This window comes from Ursus arctos, unplaced genomic scaffold, assembly GCF_023065955.2.
Source record: "Ursus arctos isolate Adak ecotype North America unplaced genomic scaffold, UrsArc2.0 scaffold_10, whole genome shotgun sequence".
NCBI lineage: Eukaryota > Metazoa > Chordata > Mammalia > Carnivora > Ursidae > Ursus > Ursus arctos.
In genome coordinates this window covers 70362462-70383322 of record NW_026622764.1, presented here as the reverse complement: position 1 = coordinate 70383322, position 20861 = coordinate 70362462, and the positions used below count along the sequence as shown (strand labels likewise).

The 20861-nt window shown below is 34.8% G+C and overlaps 1 protein-coding gene across 9 annotated transcripts in view; it reads left to right on the top strand.

Annotated features, from left to right (window-relative positions):
- PAN3 (poly(A) specific ribonuclease subunit PAN3) overlaps nt 1-20861 on the top strand; it is a 126354-nt gene that overhangs the window by 31020 nt on the left and 74473 nt on the right. For 7 of the 9 annotated variants that reach the window (XM_048215677.2, XM_026493061.4, XM_044381721.3 and 4 more), the window contains exon 5: nt 6767-6928. The exons of the other annotated variants lie outside the window; for them this stretch is intronic. In XM_048215677.2, coding sequence (XP_048071634.2) covers nt 6767-6928 — 162 coding nt within the window. The remainder of the gene's footprint in view (nt 1-6766; nt 6929-20861) is intronic. 9 annotated transcript variants of the gene reach the window in all.

Sequence of the window (20861 nt, the reverse complement as noted above, 5' to 3'; positions counted from 1 at the left end):
ATTTAACCCAAACTGTGTCATTTCCCCAACTCTTTAATTTCCAATATTTTTTCCCATATGTTTTGAAAATGGGGACAGGGAACTGCTTAATTTTATTCTTTGAATGGAGCCTCTGTAACTCTTGTTTCTCATTGATCCCATCTATGCCAGTTAGATTCAAAAAGAGATTGATTCATTTAGAAATTGGTATTTGGTCATTTTAGGATTAGCTAGAATAATGTAAGAGTGAAATATGTTAAGGAATGTTACAGAATATGGAACAGCTGTCTTCAGATTGGAGGTAGAATATCATAGTTAAGACTCCAGAGCCCGACGTTATGTTAGTTGTGAGATTATAGGCAATTTATTTTAACTTCTTCTAAGCCTCACTTTTCTCATCTGTGAAGTTGGTTCGACCGTTGTGCCAGTCTCAGAAATGTGATAATTAAATACCTTAATGGGTATAAAGTGCTTGGCATAGTGCCCTGTGCTTATCAAATGGTAGTTGTTCCAGTCTTCTATTGCTTATGATTCTGCAGTTTTAAAACGTGTTTATCTGTTTCTGAATGTGTGTGAGATTACTTTTAATTAACCACTACCTTACTTTAAGTTCAATTATAGTAGGGTATATTAGAGTATAGTAGAGTAATACCAAGTGTATTATTTAGCAGATCTGAAGATTCTCTGTTACATTTCAAGATTGAATGTAAGCAAGGGTACACATATAAATAAATAAAAAGGGAACCTTTTGTTAACAAGTGAATAGGCATTTTAGCATGATCTTTGGTTTTGATAAGGTACCGAAACACATTATAAAAACTTAAAATTATTACTGTTGATCGTTTGTTGTGGAAGTAACTTTCATGACTTAAACACCTTTACTCACATTCACTTAAAATAACTTTGGCATGGTATTTTACTTTTCTACATTTTATATTCTAGTTCCATTCTAAAGTAAAAGAATAAAATTTAAGTTGCAGTTTGGTGTTCTGGTTCTTTCGAAATTGAATGTGGCCTTGCTTATTAGTAAGGGTATTCCAACTGATCTTGATTTTGTTGGCATAGAACTCCATTGTAATATTGCAGTTTTAAGGACAAAAGTAATGACTGCTTTGTAGGTGTGACTAAATTTATGCAGGTAATATTAGGGGACTGACTCATAGTAGAGCTTAAAAATATGTGTGTATGTAAATCCTTTTTTGCTTTATTTGATATAATTTAGATCAGTTTTTACTTAGCATCATCTGTTTTCATCCTGTCATCTTGTACATTGATTCCACAAATTAAAAGGTCTTTTTCAATTACAGATGTTTACCTGCCCCTGAGTCTTTAACAATGAGCCTGTTTTTCTATAGACTGACTTGCCTATTGCATCCTACTCTTGTTTTTATTTGATCAATGAAAACTTAAGGAACTAATATGTTTTCACAAAAAGCCCATAATTAATGATAACGAATTGACAGGACAAAATACAGTATAATCTTTGCAGCTGGCTTGCTCTATTTTTGACTTTTTAAGTCTTTTACCTATGGAGAAAATGATTGGAGCCCATGCTACAGTGATTTGTAGGTCTGGATTTACTATTCTAAATTAATTGGATGTAGGTGCCTTTAAAATCCAGGTAATAAATTAGGCAGAGGTATAGTTCCCTGTCTTGATGATTATATGAAAATTAGTTAATTTGTTTGATTTAAAAAATTCCAGTGGTTTTATTCAGTTTGGGGTCTGTTTTTCCCAGTGACTTTAAATCACCACTGAATTAACGAAATTACAATCTCATATTTAGTTCTCATAATTACAGATATGCTACAATACCAAGGCATTTAATTAATTGAGGGAAAGACAATTGTGAGCTAGAAGAGGTTACAAAAGAAATGCAGTTTTCAGATAAATGTGTAGTAAATTCTAGACCGGAGGTTTCTATTAGTGGACCTGAGACTATCAGGGGTGGCAGGAGATAGGTTGCTGAGTTATTACAACAAAAGGTAATGAACTAATGTAATTACTAAGCATTGTCTGAAAGGAGATAATTCATATATATGTACCACTGTTCTAAGTATATGAAGATGTTGTGACTAATAAAATGTAAATCATCCAAAAATGTCATTCATAGTAACTTTAAATCATCATTCATTGTTTCAGAGTATAAAGGGTGAAATCAAAATTATGTTTTTGATGTTCAAAGGAGTTTTTAAATTTCAGGGTATTGGAAACTTTTTGTACTTGGATAACAAACAATTTGATTTCTAGTTTATTACTAATTAGATAAAGACATATAACAACATATGGCTGGTAATATGAAGCATTGTAGAAGCATTGTTGAGTGCATTGTTAAAGCGTTGTTGTTTTGCAGTTGTACCAAAAGAATTGTGCACTGAAAAATTGGTCTGTTACTTGGTAGCTTTAACTGCATCTTCTATTACAAGCATGGTATTTATAGATTTTTCTTTGGCTAGACTGTGAAATTTTAGGAGAAGAGACTATATCTTAGCTTTGTATTCCTAGGAAGAAGGGCATAGAGCCTTATGCTGAAATATTGAGTGAATTAATGTGTAAAAAAATGTGTGTACATTTGGGCTTTTGAACTCAAACAGTCCTAAAAATCAGCTTTTACTGTTCTTTCTTTCGGCATAGAGACTTACCTCAATTGTAAGGAATGAAGGTGGATTTCCTTTAGACCTAAACCATTGGAAATGGCTTTTATGAACCAGGGCAAGAAATTTTGAAGAGCCAGGGCTGTGGGGGCTATATGAGTAATGGTCTTGAAGGCTCTAAGTATCTAGGTCAAGCTTTAAGGATTTGGGACGTTGAGCTATTGAACTTCTCTCTCTTTTTATTTCAGGGAGTGGCTTCAGTTTCTGTCTGGAACAGTAGTTGTTTCTTATTTAGGTTTTTTTTCTCTGACATTCTCTGGAACTTGACTACTCAAAGTGTGGTCACCAGATCAGCAGTACTAGCAGTCTTGGGAGCCTTTTAGAAATGCATAGTCTCAGGCTTCACTCTAGGTCTACTGAATTAGAATCTTTATTTTAATAACATCCCCAAAAGATTCATAGGTTTGTTATAGTTTGAATATAAAAGGATCCTTGAATACTTCTGTTCAAGCCTAACCTGTTTTTTTTTAAATGTCTGGTATAAAGGGTAAAACTGTTTTCAACTACTGTCTTATTATACTGCTTATTTAGATTTTGTGAAGAATGTTAAAAATTCATTATTGTAGTAAATCTTGAGACTTAAAGTAAAAATTGAATAACTAGAAGGAGGAGGGGAGAGATGGGGAGGGATGGTTTCAGTCCCTGCTAGATATTTTACTCCAGGAGCAAAAAGAGATTGGGAATTTTGACGTACAATATTGACTTACTAGGATGTCGGGTAGAAAAGCTAGTTATTTACCAATGGGACACAACATTTACAAATGCTACCATTCCATAACTGGAATTCCATGGAGGGGCAAGGCTATCAAGAATGGAGGATCAAGAAGGGGACATACCTGATTTTTTAACTCTCACATTCTCAAGATTGGTCTAGGACAGGACTACGGGAAACTAAGGAAAAGGGAAAGAGGGTGCTGCTTTTGTTTGCTCTGGAGTAGAGGGGTTTGGATCTTACAGAACTCAGAATTTTAGGGTAATAACTTTAGGGGTTAGTGAACATTTTCCATAAAATTTTGTCCCTTTTATTTCTTCATCTTCTGTTAGACTTCTCCAATTTCCTTAGCCCCCTCTTCCAGTCACCTATAGTTTTTATTAACCTAGCAGGTCTCTCCCCAACCAGGCCTTATTAGCTCTATTCCCATTTCAGTTCCCTTGAGTTCACATCCTACACCTACACCAGTGATTCTCAAATGGGGGCAGTTTTGTTCCCCCCGGACATTGAAAATATATTTGGTTGTCACATCTGGGACTGTGGTGCTACTAGCATCTAGAGGTTAAAGGCCAGGGATGCTGCCGAAACATGCTACAGTGCACAGGACCGCCTCCACAGCAAAGAATTAATTATCCAAAGTCTATAGTACTGAGGTTGAGAAACTCTAACCTGGATTACTGTCAGAGTCCACGAATTTGTCTGCCTGTTTTCACTTTAATTTTCATTCAGAAGCTTTCAAGAGTTCCCCATTGCCCATGGAATGAAGTCTAAAGTCCTTTCATTGCTTTGAAGTCTCATCTTTTGCTCTTAAATGTTAGCCCCCTCTAAAGGGTAGACCGAATACTTACGGTTTTCACCTAACACCACAGTGCCTGTGTGCCTCTACATACACATCTTTCCTAGCCCACAGTACCTCTCTCTCCCTGCCCCCCTCCATCTAGGCATACTTAGTCCTCCTTCAGAATCTCATTTCGCCTTCTCTGTGAGCTCTCTGTCTCTGCCCTATTGGTACCTTAATTATACATGCATTTATTATATCACAGTGAGTATGTTCTGTTTGCATGACTTTGTTTCCTACTACGTTATATCTTCTTTGAAGGAAAGGTGTGTGTTTTATTTATCAGTGTATTTTAAGTATTTAGAATAGTTCCTGATACAAAGTAGTCTCTTAGATGTTTAGTTGAACATATATTTTTTTCTTCAAGGGATAAATAATAGCAAAAGTAATTTGGAAATTAGCTTACAGTTGAGATTTTACTATGATTTATGTTCTGTGCAGTGAAACTTCTATATGTAATCTTTTTGCCTTACCTTCATGCTTTCTATTGCTGCTGTCACTTTTCAGATGTCATTTTGCCTTCTTTGGCTTATGATGGTAATTTAAATGGTATTGATACCTTAGGTCTTTTCATTCAGTATCACATAGTAGGTTGTGCTTTTGGATTAGATTTTAATCTCTGGCTATTTATTGAAGAAAGTTAAATCTATAATGGCACACGTTTGGGGATCTCTTTTGCCTAAGAGGAAAGGCGTTAGGCTAATTTATAGGTTTTTGAGGGTTGTGGTGGAGAGAAGAGTGATGAATTCTTTGGAAAAATGAGAAACATATAGTGAGAACTGTTGGGGAGGGAGAATGCTACATTGGATTTATTTAAATGCTTTTTTTTTTCTACATTGCTTAGTACACTGCTATAAGAAAATAAATTGCACTATTGTAATAACCAGCTCAAAAGCATGTCTATATATGTGAAGGATCTGAATAACAGAAGATCATTTAAAGCAATAATTTTCTTGGTTTCAAATATGACTGGAATTTAGGTGCCCTTGTAGTAATCCTATTTGATAGGTTTTTATTTTGTTTAAATACATATTCTTTGATGTGTTGAACTTTTTTGATAGGATATTCTTTAGCACGGACATTTTCTAAAATATAAATTTTAAATTAGTGAAAACTTAATTAAGGCATAGTATTTTTGCTGTGTATCAAAGTCTTATAGTTGTGAGCTATATTACTAGAAATAACTTGCTTTAAAATTCTTTCATTTATAATATTGTTCTTGTGGGTACATTTTTATTCTTATCCACAAAAGTTGCTTGTGATGTAGACATAAAGGGTAATTGAATTGGTGCAAGAGTGCATAGAGATGGAAATATTTTAGCCTCATAAAACTTTATCTACTGCTGTAATTATTGGGTTGGTAGGTAGTTTAGTTACCTTTCTTAGGCAAGTTTAATTTTTTTCCCCTTAAATCAAAGACTACTAGTAGAGGCCCATTTCTGTAGTTAGAATCTAATTTGCATAGAATGATTTCCATAGGCATTATTTGCAAGGTCATTTTGAAATTTAGAAATCAGGTGTTTTCTTCAAAGTAGCTGTCTCCACTGGCCAAAATTATATTTTATATATTTGTCTGGCTAGGACACTTTCTGAAGAAAGTTAATTTTAACTATTTGCTTTAGCAGACTTAGGACAGAACAGTGAGTAAACATAGATTTTCTTATTTCAGGTCTTAAGTTAGTTACCTTCCCAAGAATGATCAGCATTCCTTAAAGGGAAAAATATATATACAAATTCCCATAAAGATAATAATTTAGTGCAAATTTGCTATAAATAAGAGAGGTAAGATGGTGGAAACTATCATTAACTTTCACATATAAAAATGCCTGCCAGCCACTACAAAGATTGTTTACTAACTTTATTATGATGTTTGCCAATGAGTTCATGCTTTTATTGGACAAGCTATTTAATATCAATCTGTTTACATTACTGGTATACTTGTAAGACCCATGAAAGTTGCGTATTTTTAAAAAAAATTTGAGCTTACTTCATTTAGTACCTTAAGTTGAATGCCCACCTAAGACACAATGACTTCTACTTTCACCTAATGTGCGTAGAATTAAAAAAAAAAAAAAATCCATTCCTTAGGAATTAGATGCTTCTTTTAAGTGGGGGTAGTTCCTCAGTAGGAAATAAGGTAGCAAAATGGGAGCAGAAAAAGATATAGTTCGGAGAATTTTTTTACCTGTATTTGGTGCCCTCGAAGCATTTCTTCGTATTGCAGTGAGAATAGGTAAGTGACAGTGGAAAAAATTTTGCAAAGCATTTAACTTTGCTGTTAAGTTAATTTCTATTCATTAAGGTTTTATAAAATCGAATTATAATGTATACTTCTGAAACATCTGTTGCTTTATATCAATATGTTGTTCAGCCTATTAGGACTGTGGGTTATTTTAGAGGTGTGTATTGAGGGCGGGGGTGGGAAATGGTGGGTGGTGATAAGGACATTAGAGGGAGTGTCTTAGAAATTTTACTTGTTTCCTCTTCCACCATTCCTGATATCACCTATATGTTAGTTATGTTAGTTTAGATTAGTGTGGGGGATGTTAGGAGTGGCCTGGTTTCTTTCCTTCTTTTTCCTAGCCAAGGAAGTATCGCCTGGGGATGCTGGAGGAGAGGCTAGTTCCGATGGGATCAAAGGCACGAAAAGCAAAGAACCCTATTGGCTGCCTTGCTGACAGGTGTAAATCAGGAGTACCCATCAATATGGTTTGGTGGAACAGAGTCACAGAAAACAATTTACAGGTAAAAATAATTTTATTAGACATTTTTTGAAAGTGAATATCTTGGTTGCTTTCTGTGTCTGTGTGGGGTGGTGGGTATGAGGTTGGATGGCTTAGTTGATATCCTTAGGTGATTTTTTTTTTTTTTTTTTTAAATCACCGGAAGGTTAGTGGCCCATTAACCAACTAAATGACTTTGGTGACTTTTTGAACTTTCTCTGCTTGTAGTATACTTTCCTATTCTATTATTAAATTTAGTTTTTCACTTTTGGATTTTGTTAACAGATATGAGTTCAGTTATTTTTAATACACAAAGTTATTCAGGGTACTATATTCAAAAATCATAAAATTTATTATGGAAAACCTCATTTATTTGCACTCAATAACAGGAAGCTTCATAAGTTTACTTTTTGTACATTTTTACTAAATAAAAATTGTATGTAAACAAACTTGTTAAGTATTGGCTCTAAAACCAGCTTTAGTAATATGCTGTCATAGAGTTAAGGCAGGTACATTTCAGTCTTCACTCTTCCTTATAAGTACTGAACAATGAAAATGGATTTTATAACTCAAAGACTAGCTTTTGAATAAGATTCTGAAATACCTGTGAAATAATTTGAATTAGATTCAGTTTTAATTTGTATTGTAATTACTCTTATTTTAAAAAATTGGTAATGATATAATATAGATTATTAATCTAAATTTCAATTTAGATGGAGGTAGAATATCTTTCTTCCCAAACTTTCTGAATACATGGGTATTTTTAGTATATATTGTTAGCCAAAATCCCACACACATATACCACACACAGAAAAGCTGTAACAAAGTTAACAACTTGGTTTTATTTCTGTCACCAACCTCGTGTTACGAAGGGGTTCCACAGTATTTTGGTCTGTTCAGTATTAATACCGTAGCAACATCTGTATTGCCTTGGGCACAAAAATAAAGGAGTTACTCCAAAAATATTACAAAACATAGTATCTGCCCCAAATGAAATTTTCGTAGTATTTTCTAAAGGTAAGGAAAACCTGGGGGGGGGGGAAGGGGCCCACATCATGATATACTTAAAATTTCATTGGAAAGTTTTGAATATGTCAATTATGAATAGCAATATAGTTCACTGAATTTTTGTCTTTTTAGATTGGTAGGAGAGAGATTTGATGTGGATTGTTAGAATTATTTTTCAGTTTTAAAAAGTCTGAGAATACATTGGACCCTAACTATATAAGAACCAATACAAGTGGAACTGGAACTGTTTGTAGTCTGTGGGGTAAAACAGTGATATAGCCACTTGGCCTTTCCACAAGTGCCCATCTTATTCCATTGTCACGTTTTGAGGTACCTCTTTTTAGCACAGCTTGAAAAATCGTTAGGTTACTCTAAGAATATATGCTAGAAATTATGTTTTATTTTTAATTTAAACAGGTTATAATAGATAAGCTTTTCAATGTGTGAAAGATTGAATTTGTGTTATCTGAATCTCCTATTTCAACTACTATTATTATTTTATACTTCAAATAGTTCTTTTCCTTTAAGGACATGAGGAATGCCTTAGTAGCTTGGTCTGATATTAGGACAGTATCACCTCACAATATCAGTCACGTGTTGAAGTATTAAAAAATACCCATCTGGTGTCCATTACTATATTTGTGGATTCCTAAACTGGGTACCTGGTGTTGTTTATGCAGAGCAAGGAGTATGTCAGTACCTTTTTTTTTTTTTTTTTAAACTGGGGTTTTTATCTTTTTGTTGTATGAGAAAACTAATTCATGTGAATCAATTCTTTACCATTTTTTTTTTTAGTTTTGTATGATGCTTTTTAACATATTTGTCCCCCAAAATTTTACACAATATAAAAAAATATGAGTAGCCAGATACATTAATCTTTCTGGTTTCATTTGTTTCCTTTCCTTTAAATCTTAGGTCTTCTCAATCCTGAAGTCAGAGAAATGTTTATTTGTATTTTATTTTAGTAATTATAGCTGTGTTTCTTAAATGGTTACCTTGTGCCAGGCACTGTGCTAAGCTGTTAACATATATTGTCTCTTTCGGTCTTCCTAATAGTTTATGAGAGGAACTGTTACTGTTAAATGCAGAAACATCTTTAGAGAAGCTAAGTAACATTAAAGTTAAATAATAGTCAGAAGAGCAGACCTTTTTACCCATGTTTGTCAGACTTTAAATTTTCTTAACCTCTATGTGATATACCCTCTATTGAACTAGAGCTGTGGTTGGCTTAATTATCTAACTGGCTAACTGAACTTCTGTAGGGCAGCTTGTTTTTAGATGAGAGTGCGTATGTTTTCTAGCTATAGATTGTAATTTATACATAATTGCGGGATTGGTAAGGTCAGTCCTTTTTTCTTGTGATTCCATCTGATTCTCCGTGACCTTTAATTACATTTCCTTCTGGAACTGGAAACATTTCTTTACATTGACTTCTTAGTGTTAACCTAACATCTTTAGAGGTTTTTTCCACTTCTGAAAACAAAAGATAACCAACCAACAAAACCCTTAACCAAAAACAGCAACAGAAACTTTCTCTGAAGGTTTCCACCTGAATCATTCATAATTGCATTTATTCTCTTCAGTGTTGGATTTCTTTCAAGAAAGAGCTCCATGATCCCTTCTGTCTTTTAGTACTTAACAATCTTTTTTTAAAATTTTCCATCAAGAATCTCATGATATGCGAGAGCCTGTTTACCATTTGTAAAACAGTGATTCATGCTTTCATTTAATACATACATACAGAAATACATATGCATATATATAAAATATGCTAATTAAAGAATCAAAGATATTTATTATTTTCCTTAGTTTTTCCTAGTGTGGTGAAGGCTGAATTTATTTTTCATATGGCTCTTCAAAATATTGATAATGTTCATTAGGTCTCCATTACTATGTTTGTGGAATTCCCACTCGAGGACTCTTGGAATAGATTCTTTTCTTTTCTCTGATTTCTTTACCACCCATTTATTCCTTCAGTGTCTGCAGTTTGATGTCATCAAAATTTTGCTGAAATTGGGGCACCTGGGTGGCTCAGTTGGTTGAGCGTCTGCCTTCAGCTAGGGTCATGATCCTGAGGTCCTGGGATGGAGCCCCACATCAGGCTCCTTGCTTGGCAGGGAGCCTGTTTCTCCTCCCTCTCTCTCTGTCCTACCCCCATCCTGCTCTTGCTCTCTCTCTCAAATAAATACATAAATCTTAAATTTTTTTTTGTGCTGAAATTGCTTTCAAAATTTGTCCGAGATCTCCTTAATTACCAAATAGAGCAGTTTTATCCAATACTTAAAACTGCTGGCCACCTCACTATTTTTGAAACTTTCCTTTTTGTAGTCTTGACTCTCTGTTTACCCTTGGCTCCTCGTGAGCTCCTGTTCTTGGCTCACTCATTCTTTGCTTTCCCTTGTACGCCTAGGACCTAAAATTTTATTTCTATTAGGGCTGTCTTCTGAGTTCAAGACTCAGATTTTTGTGCTTTCTGATATCTTTGCACGTAGGTATGTAATCCCACTGTCACTGCAAATTTGGCATGTCTAAAACTCATGCATTCTTCTATTTTCTAAATCTGTTTCTTTTGTAGTTCTACTTTAATGACTTTATCATCTTCCCAGTCCAGTCACTGAGGCTACATATCTTAACTTCTCCCCTTTCATCTCTCACATTCTGCCATTTATTATAAGAAGGAAACTATTGAAGATTGACTGTTCATTGGAAGACAGTGCATTGGACAATTTATTTGCCATCATATTAAGACTGTGCCACAATAATGACATATTATCCCCATTTGACAAAAAATGTAAGTTGCAATTTAGAAAAACCTTATTTTTTTTTTTTTTAGGATTTTATTTTTTAAGTGATGTCTGCACCCAGTGTGGGGCTCAAACTCTTAACCCTGAGATCAGGAGGCACATGCTCCACTGACTGAGCCAGCCAGGTGCCCCAGACCTTACTGTTAATAACCAGTAGAGCTAGGATTCTAGTCCAGATCTATTTAATTCTAAATCTGAGGTTTTCCTACTATGTTGTCTGCCTCTAATCCCTATTCTATTATTTTTTTTAAGGTTTTATGTATTTATTTGACAGAGAGAGACAGCCAGTGAGAGAGGGAACACAAGCAGGGGGAGTGGGAGAGGAAGAAGCAGGCTCGTAGTGGAGGAGCCTGATGTGGGGCTCGATCCCAGAATGCTGGGATCACGCCCTGAGCCAAAGACAGATGCTTAACCACTGCGCTACCCAGGCGCCCCTCTAATCCCTATTCTTTAAAATTCTGCAGTATCTTCCTCTTCTTTCCTTTTTAACACTACTGACGTAGTTTATACCCTAAGGGTATCTTCTGAATAATTTTTGTCAAATCTCTTCGGGATCTGTTTTACTTATCTGGGGTATTTCTCTAACCATCCACACTACTAAATTCTAATCAAATGGAAATCTTTTCATACCTCATATAATATGAAATACACTGTCATTTCTCTGTATCTTTGTATCTCTGTACTGTTGTTAACTGAGCCTGAAAAAAAAAATCTTTCCTCCTTTTCCTTCAAGAGTTAACTCAAATACTACCTTCTCTGAATACTTGCCTGAAAGAAATTTTTTTTTTTACTGTTTTTATAATACTTGGTGTTGTTTAAGAGTTATTTCATTATTTTATATTAAGTTCTTTACCTGTTTGCCTTTTCCCACTGGATTATAAATATTTGAGACTGAGCATGTATTTGTTACTATTTCTATACCCTTAATGTATTTTATCTCTAAATGTTTCTGTTTAATTTCCTTTTATTAGGCTATATATGCAATTTGTGGTCATTTATTCTAATACTTTTATATATTTAAAAAACTTGATCATAGGTGCTGGAATTTGAAGCCACTGTATTACTGTTGCTTAGTTTTATTATCACAACTGATTTAGAACAGAGGATAGTGATTTCTTTTGAAATGTTAGAGACTCTTCTATTTTTTTAAAACTCAAAGTTTAACATTGTCCAAGTATTCTTGATATTTTCTAATCTTCTGATCCTGGTAGTAGTCTTAATTACTTTTTGACACTATTGTCAAGTCACAGGGCTTCTCCATTTTATATTTTTCTCATGGTCTTAGCTCAGACACGAAGCAGATGGTAGATGGAAGGTCACCTGAGACTCCACATCAGTAGTACTTTATTTAACCTAAGTGTAAATTCTCTTTATCTTTCTTCAGTCTTTGCCTAGGTTGTTTACCCATTTCTCTGCCTGACCAATCTATATGTCAATTTCCAAATTTTTAATTTGTTGTATGATTATATAGTTCAGATACCATTGTTTAGGATTGAAATATTTTATCGCTTACCTTACAGAATTGTGAGGATTCAAACTTCCAATCACATAGTAGATATTAAATAAATTTCCATTCCGTCAATTTCACCTTATCACTCCTAAACTTGGTCTTTGTTTATATTTATTTAGGGTGCTATCAGTTATATTTAGATGTATAGGACATCATGGTGTATGGGGATGTGTGTGTGTGTGTGTGTGTGTATGTATGTGTAGAATGAGATGGTGATGTTAATTATCTTTTAGGGGCTCACATTTTAATGCAAACTCTCTTGAATATTTTTAAAAATTAGTTTAAAAATGCCTTTTTTTTTTTAAGGGATAACAGTGTGTTCTCATCTTTCTCATAAGAATTAGGTGTTAAGGGGTGCCTGAGTGGCTGTGTCAGTTAAGTGTCCGACTCTTGATTTCAGCTGGAGTTGTGCTCTCTCCATCAAGCCCCGTGTTGGCCCCCGCTCCCAGCAGAGGCTGCTTGAGGATTTTCTCTCTCCCTCTGCTCCTCCCCCTGCACGTGTGCTCTCTCTTCCTCTCTTTCAAATAAATAAATAAGTCTTAAAAAAAAGAATTAGGTGTTAACTGAAATAAAAGGATGGGAAATGCACGGCTTTGTTAACTTCTCAGGGTATTGCAGGTTAAGATTGGCCTAAAAGTAATGACATGTTAAATAAAATCATATTCATTTTGTCTCAGGCTTTTGGAAATAATGGGTTATAGATCATAAATTATTGGTGTTACTGTTGTTTTAGCTTACCCCCAGAGTGATGGAAATGAATGAGAATGATTGGACTGTTGGCTGTATTAGGAGATTTATATTTGTCAACATCTCGTTTGATGGCATTTGCCCTCCTTGTGGTCTGATTAAATGGCATTTCTTATAAGAAATATTTCGTTAGAAGACTGCTCACATTAAGATCTTTTAGCCCACAAATTCTCCTGTGAATTCTAGTTGCTCGTTAACTGGTACTTTTAAGATCCCAGGGAGGTTTTTGAGAATCATCAGATACATCTCAATCTTTAGTTACTTGCTGAGTTTTAGTGTTATTTCAGGTGATTTCTAGACTTTGGGCCGTAGAAGATGGGCTTATTTGAGCTTTAGAGTGGAATGAATTGGAATTTTATAAGGTTGAAACTTAAACTTTCTACTTAGGGTTCCTTAGGACTTTGAAGAGTTCTAGAACTGTCGGGCAGCTAAAATGGCGTTAGTATTTATGCACTGCTTTCTGACCCCAGACCCACGTCTTTTCTCCTTTGTAGCTGCTGTTCTAAGCCTTTAACACTCTGCTCCTACTCACCCCTTCTCTGTCACTCTTGAGTAAATGACTTGTGTACTTCACAGGAGGGAAAAAGGGCATGAGAATGAATTGTCTCATGTGGTAGCTTTCAACCTGTGGACAGCATTTTCTTTATTCATAACTTTTCTTCCTGTTTTTCCTCCTGTCTCAGACAAATGGTTGTTCCTTTACTATGTGCTTCAGAACCTCTTTATTCCCTCTAACAATTTATTCTGTTATTTATCCCTTTTCAGTTTTAGGCAATGTCTCCCTCAACAATGATTTATTCCTCCTAGCTTGTGAACATGCCATGTTTAATTTTCTTTTGCTCTGAGACCCCGGGAGTAAGGAATGCCACCTGAGAAAATGTTCTAGGGTCAGTATGTTTGGGAGACTGCGATAAAATTTGAGAAATGCTTACTACTTATTGTTGCTACCTTTTTACCTTTAATTCATCCCTCAATTCTCATTGTTTTGCCCTTCACTTTCACCGGTCTGTTGAAACTCCTAACTACCAAAAGTACCAGTTCTTACTCAATCTCTGATGCATTTGACATTGTTAATCATTCCTCTTTCTTTGAATTTAGCTCTTAGACTGTTCTTTATTTGTCTGTTTTGAGGACCTCTTGTTGCCTTGCCCTCAGGAACTCTCCCAAGCTCTGTCCTTCACTCTCTTCTTATTTATTCCACACAGTGCCCCTCAGGGATCTCAGGAGATCTTCATTACTTCAGCTACTCCCTATTCATAGTCGACTTAGGTATTTTTTTTTTTATCCCCTCAGTCCTTTGCATTCACTTTGAATATGAGCTTCTTCAGAATGTCATCTATATGGCATAAGACTTTGGAAATTCATTGTCTAAAACGACATCACATCTTTTCCTTTAAACCTCATTCACACATGTCTGTACACACTCATTCACAACTATATGTCTGCTGTCTGTCTTGATTATTGATATCACCCAGTTGTCTGACTTGTGAGTTTTTCTTGCCTCCTTCGTCTTCCTCATCTGTCACATCATTCAGCCACTAGGTTCTATCGATTGGACTACTTTGAAATTGTCTTCACTTTTAATATTACTGAGTTATAATTTAGGTCCATCTTCATTTCTTATCTGGATTGTTATTATTGCAAGACTGTTATCTGGTTTCCTGCCTCTGGTCTTAACTTTCAAACCACTGCCTGACGGATTATCTGATCTTGTTTTTTAGCTTTGTCATTAGAATAAAATTCAGATCTTTCAGATGGGTATCCAAGGCGCACCTGTTGATCTCTTTCCTGATAACTGCTGTAGACCTGGTGAACTATTTGTAGTACCAGGAAGAGTATCATGCTCTTTCTGCCCCTTCCTTTGAACATTGTCTTTGAACATTTGCTTTGCTTGCTGTGCCCTTTTCTCTGTCCTGACTCAGCAAACTTGTATTTTAGGGTTCATTTCGAGCATTTAGTCTTACGACCTAATTAGTCAGCATTAAGCATTTGTTCACCTTTCGCTAGCACTTATATTGCTCTAATTAATCTATATATAACCTGTCTTAAAGGATAACAGTATATGGCACACTGTAAATACTTAATATTTTTTGATATCTGGATGTTCTGAGCTCTTGGGATTGTGGAATTAGGTTCAGGGTACATTATACCTGTGAAATGCCCATCTGTGAGCTTCTAGAACACAGTGCCTATGTTTTATGGATTTTTCTTCTCTGTAGTGCCTAGCACAGTGCCTAGCACAGTATCTTCTATGTATTAGCTATTCAAATAATTGAATGAATGAACCTGGATTAGTGATTATCTGGCGATAAGAATATTTGGCCTGATGGTAGTCCTGAAATTTAATGCTTTGTGCAGGTTCTTAGCATTTTCTTTGGTACAGTTTAATGACAAAAAAAATGTCATTATGGAAAAATGTTTGAAAAATCTTAATATATCTTGAATCTTGTGACTGAATATGGCAGAGTTCTTGGTTAGAGAGAATGTAAGTAAATCTCTCTTACTGTGCAATGTGGCAAATAGGTTTTACTATTATATAGCTACGGGTAGAAACTGTGCATAGATATAGAAAATAGTTATAGCTATATAGTAATTCTTGCCTCTTTGGAATGCTGTGATGATCTCATTGTCCTGGACTACTCATTAACTGACCTGAATGGATATTTTTACTTTTTTTTAGGGAGAGTAATTTTTTTAAGCTTTCTTAAGATAATTGACATGTAAATAGGTAGAGTAATATTGAGAAATGAGCTAGGTGAATGCCTCTATGACCATTAATGATTACTGCTATTGGGGAATTTGTGTAACATATAAATAACTTGCAAGTGGAAGAGGAGCAGTTCACCTGTTTTTTGTTTGAAAATGTCTTCTATCCACTGTACACAGATTTTGCTTTTTTATTATATACATTGATTCTATTGGTCTCAGTTTAAATATTTCATATTTTACGCAAATTCTTGTGTGTGAACACCATGCTGTTCATTGATGATGATATGCAAAGAAAAGGGAACTGTGTAAGTGACTTTATGATGAACAAATCAAACTTTCTTACAACTTTTTTGTAAAAATTATATATACTTAATAGAAAAAAATTCAAATACTATAGAGAAGTACAGGGAAGGAAGCAAAAATGTCTCCAGTTTCCTCACCACCCAGAGATGACGTCTCCCTTAACATTTTAGTGAGCATCTTTAGTTCGCATCCTTTTATATACATGTGCACACGTGCACACACATTTTCCCTCTTTCCCCTTCTTCCCTTTCTTTTAGGCATAAGTACACCATTTTACAGAAATAGCTATTTAGTGTAATTGCTGTATTGTAGCCTAATTTTTATTTTAACTTTACTCACTGGACCTCTTTCCATGGTAAATAAAAATATTAATTCACATGATTTTTAATGGCTACATGCTGTTTAAGGTACCAAAATCCACATGACTGAATCCCTACCAAGAGATATTTTAGTCACTTCCTTTTTTTTTTAAATCATAAATTTAAAAAATACATGCAAAACTTAATTTTTTCTGCATACATGATTTTCTCCTTAGCTCTAGTTCTTACATATGGGAGTACTAGGGCAGCTTATTTTTCATTTTGATGCATCTTATCAAACTGTTCTCAAGAACAGCGTTTAGAGTATTACCTATTTATGACAAACTTTGTAAAGGATGGACTAATGAGTACTTTTTTTGGAAATTTATGTTTCCATAGTTTCAAGCTGTTATATATAATTACTTTTGCTGAGCTTATGAAAATTTTGCTGTTTAACTCTATCATAATATTAAGCTTATTACTAATTTTCACTTGTAAGTTCTGATGTACTGATGCTACTTTACTTTAAAGATAGTCAAATTATAAATAGGAGAACTTCTTTTAAAACAACACTGAAGTGTATCTCTTGGAAGCATTAGTAATCAACTTTCTTCCACAGTCTTCACCAATTCGATTCTGATTTATTTGGAAATCATATTTCCTCTATCAGAGTGTTTATCAGAGGGCCCAAATTGCTTCAGAAAAATTTTAAATTGAGATAGTAGACTAATTTCACAGTAGTATTTTAGATGTTAACTTTTAACTTACAAGGTGAAATTTTGCTGGTCTTACACAGGTTAGTTTCTGAATAACCCAGAAGTTGAGTATATATTTTGATAATAAATTTTCAATTGACCATATTTGGATATGCTTGAAATAAGGGGAAATAACAACCCATTAAATTAAAAAAAATCTTGTAGAAATGTGAACTTGGAGGGTCTGGTTAGCTATTTAACTTCTCCTTTCCATTTCACCCTGTTCCTCTTTATTCTGTATTGCTTATGAACACTGAAGACCGGTAAAAATAGCTCTGAATAGGGCTGTTCTTTATGTCCTTGGGTCTCATCTTTTTATCCTTGGTAGATCATTTTATCAAGGCAAAATACTTGCTAATTCCTGCCTTTTTCCCTCATTACCAGTATCCCCTCTTTTACCTACCCAAATAATTCACTGTTCTTTGCTCTTGCCAGGAAACAGACAGATCTACAGACACACATACACCCCTTGGACATAAATCTTTTGAATTTGTCCCGCCTGGGCTCTTTTGTTAACTCCAAAGAGGAAAGAATAGTAAAGATGGTAGATTGGAGTTGGTTTTAGAAAAAAGTAGGTAAGGCTAAGATTAATACCAACATTTTATATCCTGTTTTTTTTTTTAATTTGCTTAATTCAGTCAAGAACAGTGGAGACTTGATCTCTTCAGTCGAATTGGATTTCATCAGTAAAGTCATTAAACAGAACTTCCTCTTCTCTTCCGTTCTTCCCACTTTCCCTTCCTCTTTTTCCTCCTCTTCTTCCTTTTCTTTTTTTCTGCTTTTCTCTCTTACTCTCTTTAATCCTGGTTGAAAAACAGAAGTTGGATTGGAGTTGAGCAAGATTGGAGTCTAGTTGGTCCATTGGGATGATGTTGTAGAAAACCTGAGTAGAGATGATGGTGGTGTAGACTAGGGCACTGATGGTGACAGAGGTAGAAATAGTTGAATTTGAGGGCACCTGGGTGGCTCGGTCCGTTAAGCGTCTGCCTGGCTCAGGTCATGATCCCAGGGTCATGGGATCGAATCCTGCATCAGCCTCCTTGCTCAGTGGGGAGCCTGCTTCTCCCTCTGCCTCTGGGATCTCTCTCTCTCTCTCTTTCTCAAATAAATAAATAAATAAATCTTAAAAAAAAAGAGAAATAGTTGAATTTGAGAAATATTTAGGATGTAGAATAGATACCGTGATTTGATGCTTCAAAGATATCTGCATTATCAAAAAGATAGTTAGTTGTGATATAATTTATCTGTTTAGGAAAGAGATATAGAAAGCACAACAAAACTTGAAAACACAGCTTAATAGGGAAGTGATAGATTTGCTCACAAATTGTTTGAAATGATAGTTGCAAAGCACCTCTTTGCCTAACCAAATGAGGAGTTAGCTAAATTTTATTTATTGATCAAATTAGGGATACCTAATGTTTTGAAAACATCACTACTAGGTTTGTTTTCTGGCCAAGGTGGAAGAATGGGTGTTGGACTTACCCTCCAGAAACAGCTTAAAAAACTGAACAAAGTATATGAAATAACAGTTTTCAAGACATTAGATATCAGACAGTGGAGGACAGTCATCCCTGGTAGATGAGGAACAAAGGTGAGCCTAGCTTACTGCTTGGAGGGAGTTTCAAGGCCTGGTGCATGGAGTGGGAAGTCAGGTGGAGCCTGGTGATCTATTAAATTGAGGATACCAAACTGGAGGTTCACAGAAGGTTATAGTTCACAAGAAAAAATAGTGATGAGAAGAGAGTTCATAAAAAGGAACTTTAGACACTTGCAAAGTTACTGTTGAGTCTTCAGCTGAGTACTGATCAGAGGGTATGAGTGAGGAGGCTACTTGAGCTGGAAGAAGAAATTCCAAAAAGGATCACAGGAAATAATTCTCAGAGTTCATACAAGACCAACTATAGTTTCTGTTCTCACCAGGCAACATGGAAAACATCATGATTTATGAAGCACCAGTAAGGTAATGGGAAGTCTTTTGCCTAGTAGTAGGCCCAAATTATTGTCTTAAAATAAGTGCTGCCCTGGCCCTTCCTAATGGAGTTTAAAAACAAGACCTGAAGGATCAGAGTACTTTTTAAACAGTTTATGATGGAGAACAAAGCTCAAGATTTTTTATAGTAATATTAAAAAAAATACCCAATACCCAACAAGATAAAAGTAACAATATTTAGGCATCTAATCAAAAATTAGTAGACATGCAAAGACTACTTGTGAGTCTTAAATTATTTTGAAATAATTTTTTTAAAAAGCAAAATAAGCACTTCTTTCAAACATACAAGAGTTGAAGGATTCACCATCAGCAGATATTGAAGGAAGTATTTCAGGCAGAAGGAAAACAAAAGCCTATGGAAATCAGGATCTATACAAAGAAATGAAGAACACTGGAAACAGATACTACAGGAGTAAATATAAGAAAGTTTCCCCCTAATTTAAGTCTCTGAAAAATACTGTTCAAAGCAAGAATAGTAACAATCTCTTACTAGGTTTATAATATAATAGATTTAAAACATGTGATGACAATAGCATAAATTCAGGGTGAGTAGAAATGGAAGTATACTATTGTAAGCGTACTACACTATATGTGAAGTAGTTTAAGACTGGATGATAGTTGGTGTTAGGGACTGAATTGTGTCTCCCCTAAATACATGTTTAAGCCCTAACCCTTAATGTGACTGTATTTGGAAATAGGGCCTTTAAGGAAATAATTAAGGTGAAATGTGGTCATAAGGATGGGGCCCTAATCCAAAATGACTGATGTCCTTAGAAGACAAAGAAATACCAGCAGTGCATGGGCATACAGAAAAGGTCTGTTGCTGTAGAGGGCACAGCAAGAGTTTGCTGTCTGCAAGCCAAGGAGAGAGGCCTCAGGGGAAACTACCTCTGCTGGCACCTTGCTCCTAGACTCTCACCTTCTAGAAATGTGAGAAAGTAAATTTCTTTTGTTTAAGCCACTCAGTAAATGGTATTTTGTTATGACCCTAGCAGACTAAGATAGTTGGTGATAAGTTAAATATATACATTATAAAACCTAAGGCAGCCACTGTAATAACACAACAGAGGGCGATAGCTAATAAGCTGAGTGAAGAAATAAAAAGAAAATTTAAAAAATCAGTTAATTCCAGAGGAAGGCAGGAAAAGGAAAAGGGGAACAAAGAACAAATAGAAAAAAAGAGCAGCAAGATAGTAGATAGTTTGGAATCTTACCATATTAATAGTTACATTAAATGTAAATAGCCTAAATGTCCCAATAAGAAGGCAGAGATTTTCAGATTTATTTAAAAAACAAAAGAGTAAGATCCAACTATATGAAACTGATAAAAACCCCACTTTAAACATAAAGACAAAAATAGGTTTAAAGTTATAGCATGCACTAGTCAGAAAAGACGTGTGTGTATTACTAGTATCATATACCACATATAATATGTATACCATATATATAGTTAGCATAATTATATTGTAGTAATATACTACTGCATATTATCAGTCTATACATTGTGTGTGTGTGTGTATGTATGTATACTATATATATATATATATATATATATATAATATATATATTCTAGATAGCTATATCTATGAACTCATAAAGATAAGTTTCATGTCCTAATCTCTGGAACTTGTGTATTCTACCTTATTTAGAAAAAGAGTCTTTACAGATGTAATTAAGTTAAGGATTTGGAGATATCTTTCTGAATTATTTTAAGTGGGCCCAGAACAATGGGGCAAGTGTCCTGGTAAGACAGAGGCAGAGTACACACAGGAGAAGGTGATGTGAGGACAGAGACAGCAACAAGTGATGTGGTACAAGCCAAGGAATCTC